The sequence below is a fragment of the Rhamphochromis longiceps genome, linkage group LG15 (assembly GCF_057381845.1).
Source record: "Rhamphochromis longiceps isolate RC_006_pf linkage group LG15, R_longiceps_female_GT1.1, whole genome shotgun sequence".
NCBI classification, from domain to species: Eukaryota; Metazoa; Chordata; class Actinopteri; order Cichliformes; family Cichlidae; genus Rhamphochromis; species Rhamphochromis longiceps.
Genome location: NC_140571.1, coordinates 36,292,534 through 36,306,234, shown reverse-complemented (window position 1 = coordinate 36,306,234; position 13,701 = coordinate 36,292,534). Strand labels below are relative to the sequence as shown.

Here is a 13,701-nt window from a genome sequence, read left to right as displayed (position 1 = left end):
CTTGCACAAAATACATATCTGCTGCACATTTTCTTCTTTAAATCGGGAGGTATTTCTTAGTACTTTTAAGACATCTAGAGACTTTGGTTTACGTCCCGAGCTCTGTGACGTGAACAATTTAGCATTTATCCTTCCCATGTTTATTTCTGTTATTTAATCTATGCTGTATTTACGAACAGGGTGATGTCTCATCTGATGAAGAATACATCCCAAATTCTGCATCAGATTCAGAAAGCTCAGGAACAGAGTTGTCTATTGAGTTACCTGGACCATCAAAAAACTCCCATGCTGCTAGCATGCCTGATTTATGCGTTACTTTTGCTGAAAAAGAACAGACCATGGATGTTAAGAACAACTTTGAGCACATTTTGAATGATCTTGAAACTACTGATGATCTTCATCCCGACCAAGAACCAGACAGCTCAGAGTCATGCCAGCAGAAAACAAAAGATGCATGTAGCGAAAAGAGTACTGTGGATATTAGCCAAAATGAATCCCCAACCAAGTCAACAAAATGAATCAAAAGCACAGTCAATTTTTGTTTTGTGTGTGGAAAACCTCAAACAAAATTTGCACGTCATCTGGAGACGCATGTAAATGAAAATGCTGAAGTCGCCCAGGTGCTTCAGTTACCCAAATCATCAAAGGACAGAAAAGTTCATCTTGAAAGGTTACGAAACCTTGGTAACTTCAAGCACAACTCTGCTGTTAAAACCACAGGATCAGGTTGTCTTAAAGTGAAAAGGATCTCAAAAAAGAGCAGCAGCAGCGCTGAGACATACGAGTACTGCTTATACTGTAAGGGTATGATATCCAGAAAAGAAGTTTCTCGGCATATGAAAAGATGTGCTTTAAGACCAGAGAATAATGCTGAAGAGAAGCTGAAAGATAGAGTCTTTGGTATAGCATCTACTCAATCCACAATGTCTCAGCCAATTTCAAGTGAACTCTACTCAGTACTGGGCAAGATGCACAAGGATGATGTGTCTAGTGCAATAAGGAATGATCATTATATTATGCAGTTGGCTCAGTCTCTTTTTAATAAGCATGGAAGTGACAGATCAAAGCATGAGTATATAAGACAGAAAGTAAGGGAACTTAGGAGATTACTTGTGACTTTGCCTCACACAACAAGAATCCATAATATGGAAGAGGCAATAAAACCAGCCAACTTCTTTATTCTTACTAATGCTGTCAAGAGAGTTTCAGGTTTTGATACTGAAACCAGCACATTCAAAGCCCCAAGTTTAGCCCTGAAGCTTGGACATTCTCTCAGAAAAATAAGTGATATTATCATGTGTCGTGCTCTCATGGAAGAGGATCAAGAGGCTCAATCAGGAGGTTTCACACACTTCATGAAACAAAGTGGTCTGAATTAGTTTCCCATTCAGCCTTATCAAACCTGAGTGAGGCAAAATACAACACGGTCGACAGCCTTCCACTGACCAGAGATGTTCAGAAGCTGCAGTTATATCTTGGTCAGCAAGTGGAATCGGCTAGGGAGAAACTAGGTGATAACCCAACAGCAGGAACTTATGCAGCACTAGCAAAGGTGATCCTTTGTCAAGTGATTTTGTTCAATAGGAGGAGGGAAGGTGAAGTAGCACGTATGACTGTCAAAAATTTTGAAGATCGTGACATGTCCAAACTAAACGATGACATCAGCTCTGGGCTTACAGAAGTTGAGAAAAGGCTTTGCCAACAGTTTGCCAGAGTGGAACTGAAGGGGGAAAAAGGACGAAAGGTGGCTGTGATCCTGACTTCTGATATGACCGATAACCTGTCACTCCTCGTTAGTAAGAGGAAAGAGTGCGGGGTATCTGAAAACAATATGTACCTTTTCGCCATTCCTTGTAGTGATGGTCACTACAGAGGGCAGTTTGGTCAGTTTGCAGATGCTTGCGGAGCAACAACAACTAACCTTCGCAAACAGATTGCCACGATAAGCCAAGTCATGAACTTGAAAGATAATGAACTAGACCAGCTGGCCGATTTCCTCGGCCATGACATTAGGGTCCATAGAGAATACTATCGACTGCCCCAATCAACAATTCAGCTGGCTAAGATCTCCAAGTTGCTCATGGCCATGGAGAAGGGAAGTGTGAAGGATATTCAAGGAAAAACTCTGGATGAAATTGGTGGTATGCATGGTTTATATGTTGTTAAATCGGCTTGGTGTTTGTGAATATGGTTGGTCTAATAACATTTTTTCAATTTTATAGATGACATAGATGGGATGGCTACTGGATCACAGCAACTCCCTGATGCTTCCACATTGCGAGGTACTGAAATTATTGTATTCTGTGTTATAGACTTTGCAGTTGTATTGATAAAGTATTTAAAATTTACATTTTTATATATTTAGATAATGTTATTGCAGTTCTGTTTGTACTTTGCTGTGTAGTTAATACCATTTACAGTGAGGAAAGTAAGTATTTGCTATTTTGCAAGTTCTCCCACTTAGAAATCATGGAGGGATCTGAAATTTTCAGCGTTGGTACATGTCCACTGTGAGAGACAGAATCTAAAAGAAAATTCCGGAAATCACAATGTATGATTTTATTAAAATATTTTTGTATATTACTGCTTAAAATAAGTATTTGAACACTTGCTTATCATGCAGATTTCTGACCCTCAAAGACCTGTTATTCTGCTTTTAAACAGTCCAACTACACTCTGCTCATGATTCTAATTTAGCAGCACCTGTTTGATGCCGTTAGCTTTCATAAAGACACATGTGCACCCCACAATCTGTCAAAAGTGTTGCAGCAACATGAGTAAAACCAAAGAGCTGTCCAACAACACAAGAGACAAAACTTTAGACCTTCACAAAGCTGGAAAGGGCTCCAGAGCCACTGCCAAGCAGCTTGGTGCGCGTGCACCAAGCTGATTTTTGTTAGAGAGACTTCTGGATGTTATTCAGGATGTCGCCATAGACAAAGTTGAACAGCGCCTCCTTTGACTTGGTTCCGTCCAGCTGCACAACATCAACAGCTGATGCCTCCATGATGTTCTTATGTTTCAGGTACATGGGCCAGACGTGGCCGTCAAAAAGGCCAGGTGGGTCTGGTACCAGATGGAGCGCGTGCAGGTGACTGTGCGTACCCTCTGCAAGACTCCTGCAGGCGCCCCTGAAGGGAAGAGGCTAATGTCTTCCTCGGACTGGAGCCCCACGTAAGATCTCAGCTCGTGGGGTGTCAGTGATGCTAAGAAAGGTGAAGAATCAGCCCAGAACTACACGGGACGAGCTGGTCAATGACCTGAAGAGAGCTGGGACCACCGTTGGCAAGGCTACTATCAGTAATACACTGAGACGTCATGGTTTAAAATCATTCATCACACTGAAGGTTCCCCTTCTTAAGCCAACCCATGTCCAGGCCCGTCTGAAGTTTGCCAGGGACCATCTGGATGATCCAGAGTCATGGGAGAAAGTCCTGTGGTCAGATGAGACCAAAATAAAACTTTTTGGTCTAAACTCCATTGTTGGGGTTTGGAGGAAGAAGAAGGATGAGTCTCATCCCAATAATACCATCCTACAGTGAAGCATGAGGGTGGAAACATCATGCTCTGGGCTGTTTTTCTGCACAGGGGACAGGACCACTGCACTGTATTAAGGAGAAGATAAACGGGGACATGGATTGTGAGATTTTGGGCCAAAACGTCCTTCCCTCAGTCAGAGCATTGAAGATGGGTTCTGGCTGGGTCTTTCAACAAGACAAAGACCTGAAGCACTCAGCCAGGAAAACCAAGGAGTGGCTCCGTAAGAGTCATTTCCAGGTTCTGGAGTGGCCTCACTAGTCTCCAGACCTCAGTCCAATAGAAAATCTGTGGATGGAGTTAAAAGTCTGTGTTGGCCCAAAACATGACAGATCTACAGAAGATCTGTGTGGAGGAGTGGGTCAAAAGACCTTCTGCAATGTGTGCAAACCTGGTGAAGAACTACAGGAACTGTTTGGCCGCTGTAATTGTTAACAAAGGCAATATTAATATAGTTTGACTCAAGTGTTCAAATACTTATTTTACAAAGAAATATACAAAAAACTTGTTATAAAATCATACAATGTGATTTCCGGAATTTTCTTTTAGATTATGTCTCTCACAGTGGACATGTACCTATGATGAAAATTTCAGACCCCTCCATGATTTCTAAGTGGGAGAACTCGCAAAATAGCAGGGTGTTCAAATACTTACTTTCCTCACTGTATGTATTTTATATATATATATCTATATATATCTATATATCTATATATATCTATATATCTATATATATATATATATATATATATCAATACATGAGCGGGACACAGAAAGGAATTGGCAAGAATACCAGAGGCGCAAAACACCAGCTACTGGTAGACAGAACAATCAGCCGAGACTGCAAGACCAGACTGACCAACCTGTGCACTGCCTGGATTGATTACAAGAAGGCCTATGACTCAATGCCCCACAGCTGGATACTGGAATGCCTAGAATTGTACAAGATCAATGGGACCCTAAGAGCCTTCATCAGGAACTCAATGGGGATGTGGCGTACAACACTAGAGGCCAACTCCAAGCCCATAGCACAAGTCACCATCAAGTGCGGGATCTACCAAGGAGATGCTCTGTCCCCACTGCTGTTCTGCATAGGCCTGAACTCCCTCAGTGAGATCATTAACAAGACTGGCTACGGATACCGACTACGGAACGGAGCAGTTGTCAGCCACCTCCTGTACATGGATGACATCAAGCTGTATGCCAAGAGTGAACGAGACATCGATTCACTGATCCACACTACCAGGCTATACAGCAATGACATTGGAATGTCGTTCGGACTGGAGAAGTGTAGTCGGATGGTATCAAAGAGAGGGAAGGTAGTCAGAACCGAGGGGATTGAACTACCAGAAGGCAACATTGCAGACATAGAGGACAGTTACAAGTACCTGGGGATCCCGCAGGCAAATGGGAACCATGAAGAGGCCGCTAGAAAGGCTGCAACCACCAAGTACCTGCAGAGGGTCAGGCAAGTCCTGAGGACTCCAGATACAGACGGACAAAATGGTGGTGGCTAACCAACCGGACATAGTGGTGGTAGACAAACAGAAGAAGACGGCCGTAGTGATCGATGTAGCGGTTCCGAATGACAGCAATATCAGGAAGAAGGAACACGAGAAGCTGGAGAAATACCAAGGGCTCAGAGAAGAGCTCGAGAGGATGTGGAGGGTGAAGGTAACGGTGGTCCCCGTGGTAATCGGAGCACTAGGTGCGGTGACTCACAAGCTAGGCGAGTGGCTCCAGCAGATCCCGGGAATAACATCGGAGATCTCTGTCCAGAAGAGCGCAGTCCTGGGAACAGCTAAGATACTGCGCAGGACCCTCAAGCTCCCAGGCCTCTGGTAGAGGACCCGAGCTTGAAGGATAAACCGCCCGCAGGGGCGTGCTGGGTGTTTTATATATATATATATATATATATATATATATATATATATATATATATATATATATATATATATATATATATATATATATTTTGCTAGAAAAATCTATCAATGACAATGAAGAAATATTAACTTCTGTGACTTCTGATTTGCCTCACTTCTCCGAGACTGCAGCTCAAGGTACATTTTCAATGTTGTACTCAAAGTTTGCCCAACATATCTTATGTAATGAGCTGGGATCTGTGAGTTAGTCCTGTTCAGAGACAAATCCAGTGAAATGTGCAGTAACGTATTTTAACAGCGCACATCACGTATGATAACGATGCTCTCTTGTTTCATTAATGCCACTTGCATCTCTGTTTTTCATTGCATTAAAAATGAAATCAGACTTTACTATTAACACTACTATGCTGATTACGATAACCTGGGATTGTGTATAGAACAATATTACTAACCATCAGTACATTTTTACATGGTCGATTGTTAGTTGTTCCATTCCTAATTGTGACACTAATGCTTTATGACTAGTATTTTGATGCTTCATCAGTTTTGGTCAAGCAAGATTTGGCCTGTGCAAAATCTACATCATTTCCCAGTAAACTCATTACCCAAGGTATTGTTGACTTCATCCAGTTCAGCAGCATTGCCATGTGTATAGTTAGTATAATAGAACTGGCTGTCACTGTCCCCTCTGTGCCCATGGTGTTTGATTGGTAGGCAGAAAGCCTCTTTAAGCCCATACATTTATACTGTGCAATATTTTTTAGATGACCAGGGGAATGATGCCTGTGTGACTTCTGGTTCACCTCCTGTCCCTGACTCAGTTACTAAAGGTATGATATAAATCAGATGCCATGTCCATCACTAGGCACTATGTGCAGTCAACACCAACATCATGTGGTTAGACATTATATAACATATAAAGAAGCTGAATGTATTTTGTGTTTACCAAGCAGTGTGATGAACTATCATGTTAATGAAAACAATCAAACTTTAAATTTTATCAGGTCTACAGTCTATTTATTATCACACACAATTTGTTTAGACAAGTACCAGCTTGTTTTCACAGTTTTGAACACCATCTCTACCTACAAGTGCATCTCACATGATCTTTTTAAACTTCAAATTTGTTTTGTTTTATTGAACAGGTTTACGTGTTTCATCAAGGCGGTGTGTGAAGAGACCATGGTCTGAGGAGGAGATAGGAGTGGTGATGAAACATATGAAGCCTTTTATTGAAAACGGTATCACTGTCACCAACCAGCAGTGTCTGAAGTGCAAAGAAAAGGAACAACCTATCTTGGAGACGAGATCTATTCAAAACATTCGAGATTTTGTGCGCAACAGAGGACTGGCCTTTAAAAAAAAAAAAAAAATGTTAAACACTAAATGCACTTTTTGACAGTCTGAGCCTTTACCTTTCTGGGCCTGATTTCAAGGTTAGTGTTCTCCATTCAAAAAGTATGTAGTTGACTTCACTGTGCTCACAGGCAGTGTTTTGTTTTGATGTGTGGTTAGCCTGAGTCTTTTAATGCCAGGATTCACTTTTATTTTCCTTCAATAATTGTTACAATGCTGTCCTTTTAAGGAATTGATTATTGAGTTGGTTATATTAAATATAGTTCAGTAATTCAACAAATGTGTTGTGTGTTGATATAAGTCTTATGTTTAACCCTTGTATGGTGTTCGGGTCTGTGAGACCCGTGTTCAGTTTTTTTCAAAAGAAAAATTAAACAATTAATTATTTTTTCACGTGTAAATGTGTTGTGTCTTTCCACTCACTCCACTTGATTATAACTGATTTATTTATAACATTTTATATAAAAGAAAAACGAGAAGCACATTAATTCATAAATGTGATCTAACAAAGGTAAAGGGAAAAAATTAACCATGTTTGCTGTTCATATGTCTTGTAATTGGGATGAAGTAAACATCTGTTGAGTAATTTAACATAAAATTGTTTGATAGTGTTAATTTGGAAAGCCAAAACTCTAGCGGGTCCACCAGACCCATGAACACTGGCTGAGTAACAAAAATACGAACACCACACAAGGGTTAAGTCATGGTGTCAGCCCGACTCACCCCTGGTATGCAAAGGTGCTGTTTTATTGGTCAGCCACTCAGTGCCAGTTTCTTCAGGACAATGAAAAACTCTATAAAACATAGTTTGTTCTAGTTGATGCAAGCACTGTTGTGTTATGCTTCTAGTTGTTTTAATGACACTTTGACCACCTGTTAGTAGATCACAACAGATATGATCTGTGGTGTTTTATGTATGCTTGTATGTCAGATTGTAATGCTCAGAGAAAACCAAAATATAGTCTTTTTATTATTATTTTTAATTTATTCATCCATCCATCCATCTTCAACCGCTTATCCGAGGCCGGGTCGCGGGGGCAGCAGCGTAAGCAAATTTATTCAATTTTACTATAATGATGTATCAGTCACAGTCTTATAATACACGTTCTTTTCTAAGAAGGTTATACTTAGTGCATGTGTGCGTATATGTACAGTGAACTGGCTTTACACACCATGTGTCCTTTTAAACCAGATTTACTCAGTGTGTGTGTGTACAGTAAACTGGCTTTACACACCATGTGTCCCTTCAGAACAGACTATACTTTGTGTATATGTATGATGACATCACTGACCTTGTACACCAGACTGTCCTTATAGACCGAGCTACAGAAAAGTCTCTACAAACCACCAGAATGTCTGAAAAAAATAGCCTTTTTTATATCTCAGTCGAAAAAAAAAAAAAGTTTAAATTTTAAGTTGTGTATAGGTTTGCTGATTTTTTTCATGATTTTTGATATGCATATTGTAGCTCTAGCACCTCTGGAACCCGGTGTCCCCATAGCCCTATGTCCAGTCTGATTTGCCAAAAATTTCAGAAATTGTCCCTCTAACCCAAGAAACGTGTGTGTGTGTGTGTCTCCTAGATGGCCTGACGCAGCAGTTAGGGGCAAACTCTATGTCCGAGTTTGTCTTTGCACAAGCAGTGCAGAAATGGCTCCGATACGCCCCAGACCGTTTGGGTGGTGCAGGACGCACATCATGCATCCCCATCCCGGAGTAAAAAAATTACAAACTTCTGTGAAACATATAAATGTAAATAGGAAACTGTCTTTTAATAAAGTATTTAGCAAACGAAACATGTCTATTGACCTTTTGTTTATTTTTTTCTCTGTTACATCACATGCAATGCTTTCTTATTTTAGGATATTAATATTGACATGATACATTGTGAGACATTTGTTTTTTTTTATAAAGGGTGTCCAGTTTGAGGAATAAGTACAATTATGTGTTTAGGTGGTTTAAGTATTGATGGAAACATGCAGTAGTTTAGTACTGGTTAAAATACCTATAAAGAAAGGTAGATGGTAGATTTCCAGTCATGATTTAATTGTTGTTTTAATAAAAAGCAACTGTGCGAAAGAGGTGGAAAATCAACACCATAGCTCAACAGTGTTTCAATATCAGAATCTGACATTGAAACAATGTCAACAGTATTAGAAAATATAACGTTGAATCAATGTCAGGTTTCAACATTGATTCAACATCAAAACCTGATGTTGTTTCAACGTTTAAAAAAAAGGGTGCAAGAGTGACGTTAGGTCAACGTCACACTTCAACGTTGATTCAATGACATCGCCTGATATTGACTCATTGTTTCCTTGCTATCTGGGCAGTAGTGATGGGTCGTTCGCGAACGAAATGGCTCTTAGAGCCGCCTCTTTGACGTGAACGACGCGAGCCGGCTCCTTATCGCGAGCCGTCACGTGGGTTTTTTTTTTTCTCTCACCCTCTCTCTCTCTCGCACTTTTTTCCCCGCTTCACTCTGCACGTGAGCCTTGTGCTTTACGCTGGGCAGAGGGGGGAGGGGCGGTAGTTATACTCAGTAGCACAGGAACAGTATGGAAGAAATATAGTATCATCAGAATTCAAGTATTTTTAGACATTGAATTTATGACACTGAATTTTTATCCTCCAAATTTCCCTGCAAAAATATTCACCTGCAAAAATTCACCTGCAAAAAATTCACCTGAAAAAAATTCACCTGCCAAAAATTCACCTGCAAAAATTCACCTGCAAAAAATTCACCTGCAAAAATTCAACTGCAAAAGTGATGAACTTTAATGACCCAAGCCAGAGCAATCAGCACCAGATCGAGTCGAGTGGCTCTCGGCCAATTAAATTACGCTGTTTGATCACATGACACCGTTAGCCAGCAGTTTGTCTCCTAAAAGAGAGCTGTTTAGAGGTGAGTGATTAAGTTTTTCTCCTAAATAGAGATCATTACAGAACGCCTAGTCCTACTTAAAATCCCATTTATTTTTATTTTATCATCTACTCGAACTAAGGAAAACGTTTGACTAACTCAAAGACAATTTCCACGCCTCCCCTGCCTGACTGCAGAGGCAGTTTTGAATTTAGGAGCAGCAAGATGGAAGCGGCAAACCCTGGCGATTCTCCGGTAAGTATATTGTTTTTTATCTTCAAGTTTGTCTTTTGAAACCTTAATTTTATTTAAATCCGTTGCTCACGTATAAAGTACACAGACTCAACTCGTCTGAGGCGTGTCTCACTAAGCGCTACATGCTAGCATCCTGCTAACCGAGCTACCCTTTACATGCTGTGCTTTAGAAAATAGGATACTCGTTAAAAAATACTCCGCAGATATTGATAGATAGACGAACACTGCAAATATAATGTTGTAAACGAAAACGGCCTTTGGTGAAGTGGTAAAATACACCATGAATAAAGCCATAGAGTGAATGGCTGCCATGGTTGCAGAACAGCCTGATTTAATGACAAGAATGGGGAAGAGTGAGGCGAAGTGAACCAAAGCCACAAAACACGGTCAGACAAGGCGGCAAAAGGGCAGTGATCTGTCCGTCAGTATGAAGTTGGTGTGTGCTTTGGTGAACAAAAACTCCAGACTGGTAGCAGGAAGGTGGGAGACTCGTGTTTCACTGGAATAGTGGTGAATTAAAACATCCTTTGTTGGGGACATTTAGGTGTAAATGCATCCATACAGGCAAGACAGAGGCAGACCAGACAGTGAAGAAAACAAGGCAAACATTAGAAATATTAAAACGGAAATATAGGATTAATATAACATACAATTGGGGAAAATGTAAGGAACACAATGTAAATGATATTGTAAAGTCATTAAAACAGCATACTCTGATTAAAAGAAACAGATAATTGGGTAGGATGATGATGATGATAATAATAATAATGTTAAAGAACATGTACAAGATGGGTATGTATACTTGTAGCCAGAACTTAACAACTATAAAGTTGTAGCATGTCAGTACTAGAGCAGGGCGATATGGCCAAAAATATTTATCACGATATATATTTGAAAATTTGCGGTAACGATATAACCGACGATATAATTGATGCGAGACAAAATACAACTCCACAACATTACTAGCGCAAAAAGACAACCTTCCATTTATTTTCACTTAAACAAGAAGCTGGTTTTTATGTACATTAAAGCTTTATAAAAATGTAACAGTGCAAATGCAAATTCCTTGCTGAAAGTTTAACCAAAAGGCATTTCCAGTAGAAATGGGCTGACATATCCTGAGCATAACCATGTATAATATCCACTGAAGTTAAAAAGAGGTGCTTTGCAACATTAAACTGCAGTGTGCAGTACGTATTTTTCGGACCATAAGGTGCACGGGATTATAAGGCACATTAAGCGAAACAAAGCAGTCAGATAAATCAAACTTTATTAAACTCATTCTTCTTGCTTCCTCCACTTCTGTACCATTGATTCATTAATGTTGAATTCTCTGGCAGCTGCTCTATTCCCATGTTGCTGCAGTATATTAATGACTAACCTCGTATTGTGGATGGATTATCTCAGTTGTTCTCCTGACTGAAGTTTGGTCCGTTTACAGCATCCTGCCATGCGATTGCATTTGTCTCTAACCATGAAGAACCTTCACGTTAACTTTTATAAGTGGAAAAGTGTTAGTGTTCGTCCTTCAGCTTCACTGTTTATGTTATGCTAACATAGCTGTGTCGCTAGCGAGCACGTAGCACATCATTATATACCAGCTAGCCCAACTTCAGTAACCCTGCAAACATCGCTGCTGTTTAGTTTCCTGTCTTCATTTATGTTGGAAGTGATAGCAGAGCTGTACGTTTGATTTTTTTCAGAAATCTCTCAGTCAGAACATGCAATATCATGCTTAGGTAACTAGCGAGCTAACTTCCGCTAGCTTCCTGCTAACTTCTAACTCCGTTAAATGTAATAACTTTTGTTTTCATGGATGCCTGGAAGTTAAACTTTATAGTTACACCTGGTAAAGCAGCAATGCTGATCGTTTTATTAAAGATGAAAGAATTTAGACAGTTTTTAACTCTAAGTGATGCTGCAGTGTTGTTTGACCTGAAGTGTACTGAGTTTAGGACCCAGATTACTCCCAGATTTAAGAGCATCTTAGTCCGACAAATATGACAATAACAACGGCTGCTTGCATGTTGTGCAAAAAAATGTGCTTTGTTGTGTATCTGATGGACAAACACCAAACCAGTTCCACATCACGGAAGTTGCACCATTTTTACAAACCAATTCTGGTTCATCTGTTTCACTCAACAATCGGCCATGTGCGTATGAAAACAAAGGCACTGCGCATGCGCGTTTTACTCCCATTCTATCGCGATATTTCATTTTCCTATCGTTGCCTAACATTATACCGGTATTACCGTGAACGGTATAATATGGCCCAGCCCTAGTCAGTACCTTACCCCATCCATTATATCCACACTTTCAGAAAAGGATATGGTCAATATCTTTACAAATACTATCTAAACTTAAACTGGATATTCCCTCTGCTTCTTCTGCTTCTCGTATACACCCTCAGGGTTTGTGATCAGCCAGCGGCTGATATGATCATTAATCCTGTAAAATAATATTCTTTCGGTTTATGAATCTGTTTGCATGGATTTCTTAATCTGTTTCCACTGTTAGCAGAAGTTGTGGTGTGCTGCTCTCCAAGACTACAAGCTGCGTTAAAGTTGGAAGTAACTGGCCGATGTTCCACTGTTGAAGATAGCTGTGCCCATTTGTTGCACATTGTGGGTATGGAGAAGTTGAGGCCCTTGCAGGCTACCCACAATTTCCCCAAACTGAGCGATTATACATCTTCCTTCCATATTTGTATCTTGTGTCACTAAAAATAATTTTATTTAATTTTATACATTGATTAATGACCTGCAGAATCTCCTTATCATATTAAGTGATTCATAATTGTCACTTTATGCTTTCTCCATCTTGAAAGTGATGACATCCTTGCATTACATCCTTTAGGTTCATTTTCTGCAGGCAGGTTTCTGACAGAGAACAGGCAGATTTACACTATAACATGCAGCGTTCTATAGATGGACACATAAAGAAATGAAAAATTACATGTATGTGCTAACTTTCTAAACACTGTTACATTAATGATTAAGTAGATAAAACATTTATGTCAGCCTTGGCTCATAGTTCATTTAAAGACAAGAACTTTGTGTGTGTTTCAGGTCCTGCACTCTCAAAGACTGAATGAACCAGCATGGCAGCCATGGGTCACTGTGAGCATCACAGGGAAGGTTGAAGCCGCCCACTGCAGCTGTAAGGCCGGAGTCACGGAGACCTGCACCCACGTCACTGCTCTTCTGTTTAATGTAGGGGGGCGATCGTGGCTCAGGGGGGCGATCGTGGCTCAAGAGTTAGGAGTTCGCCTTGTAATTGGAAGGTTGCCGGTTCGAGCCCCAGCTTAGACAGTCTCGGTCGTTGTGTCCTTGGGCAAGACACTTCACCTGTTGCCTACTGGTGGTGGTCAGAGGGCCCGGTGGCGCCAGTGTCCGGCAGCCTCGCCTCTGTCAGTGCGCCCCAGGGTGGCTGTGGTTACAATGTAGCTTGCCATCACCAGTGTGCGAATGTGTGTGTGAATGGGTGGGTGACTGGATATGTAAAGCGCTTTGGGGTCCTTAGGGACTAGTAAAGCGCTATATAAATACAGGCCATTTACCATTTAGAAGCAACAGTGATCTGTGGCACAAGGACTGTTACAGATGAACCTGCATACTGGGTTTTGCTGGGTAATATGACCAAGATACAGCCAGAGGTTGGCCATAAGATAGACTTCTCTTCAGCTGCCCAAAAAAAGGCTCTTGATCAGAACAAACAGACCATCTGTAGTGACAGGTAAAAGGAGCCGTCCTCAAAAAAGAAAAATCCCACCTGCTACTGTGGAGGAGTTGTCACTGCTATAATGCC

At 40.6% G+C, this 13,701-nt stretch overlaps 1 protein-coding gene and 1 long non-coding RNA gene across 2 annotated transcripts; both read left to right on the top strand.

Moving 5' to 3' along the window:
- The first annotated feature begins 559 nt into the window (after positions 1-559).
- Positions 560-7,052, top strand: LOC146653055 (uncharacterized). The gene is made up of 4 exons (XM_085382948.1): positions 560-2,141; positions 2,223-2,282; positions 6,185-6,250; positions 6,566-7,052. Exons 1-4 carry the CDS (start codon positions 1,610-1,612, stop codon positions 6,817-6,819), a joined length of 912 nt encoding a protein of 303 aa, XP_085239074.1. The 5' UTR covers positions 560-1,609; the 3' UTR covers positions 6,820-7,052.
- Positions 7,053-9,535: 2,483 nt separating this feature from the next.
- On the top strand, positions 9,536-13,122 carry LOC146653054 (uncharacterized). The gene is made up of 3 exons (XR_014907669.1): positions 9,536-9,894; positions 12,412-12,851; positions 12,963-13,122. It is a non-coding gene; the product is annotated as an uncharacterized LOC146653054 (long non-coding RNA).
- Positions 13,123-13,701: the final 579 nt, after the last annotated feature.

Coding starts and splice junctions, on each gene's coding strand:
- LOC146653055 (XM_085382948.1), top strand. CDS start 1,610: ATGACTGTCAAAAATTTTGAAGATCGTGACATGTCCAAACTAAACGAT. Junction 2,283..6,184: donor TGATGCTTCCACATTGCGAG/GTACTGAAATTA, acceptor AATATTTTTTAG/ATGACCAGGGGAATGATGCC. Junction 6,251..6,565: donor CCCTGACTCAGTTACTAAAG/GTATGATATAAA, acceptor TTTATTGAACAG/GTTTACGTGTTTCATCAAGG.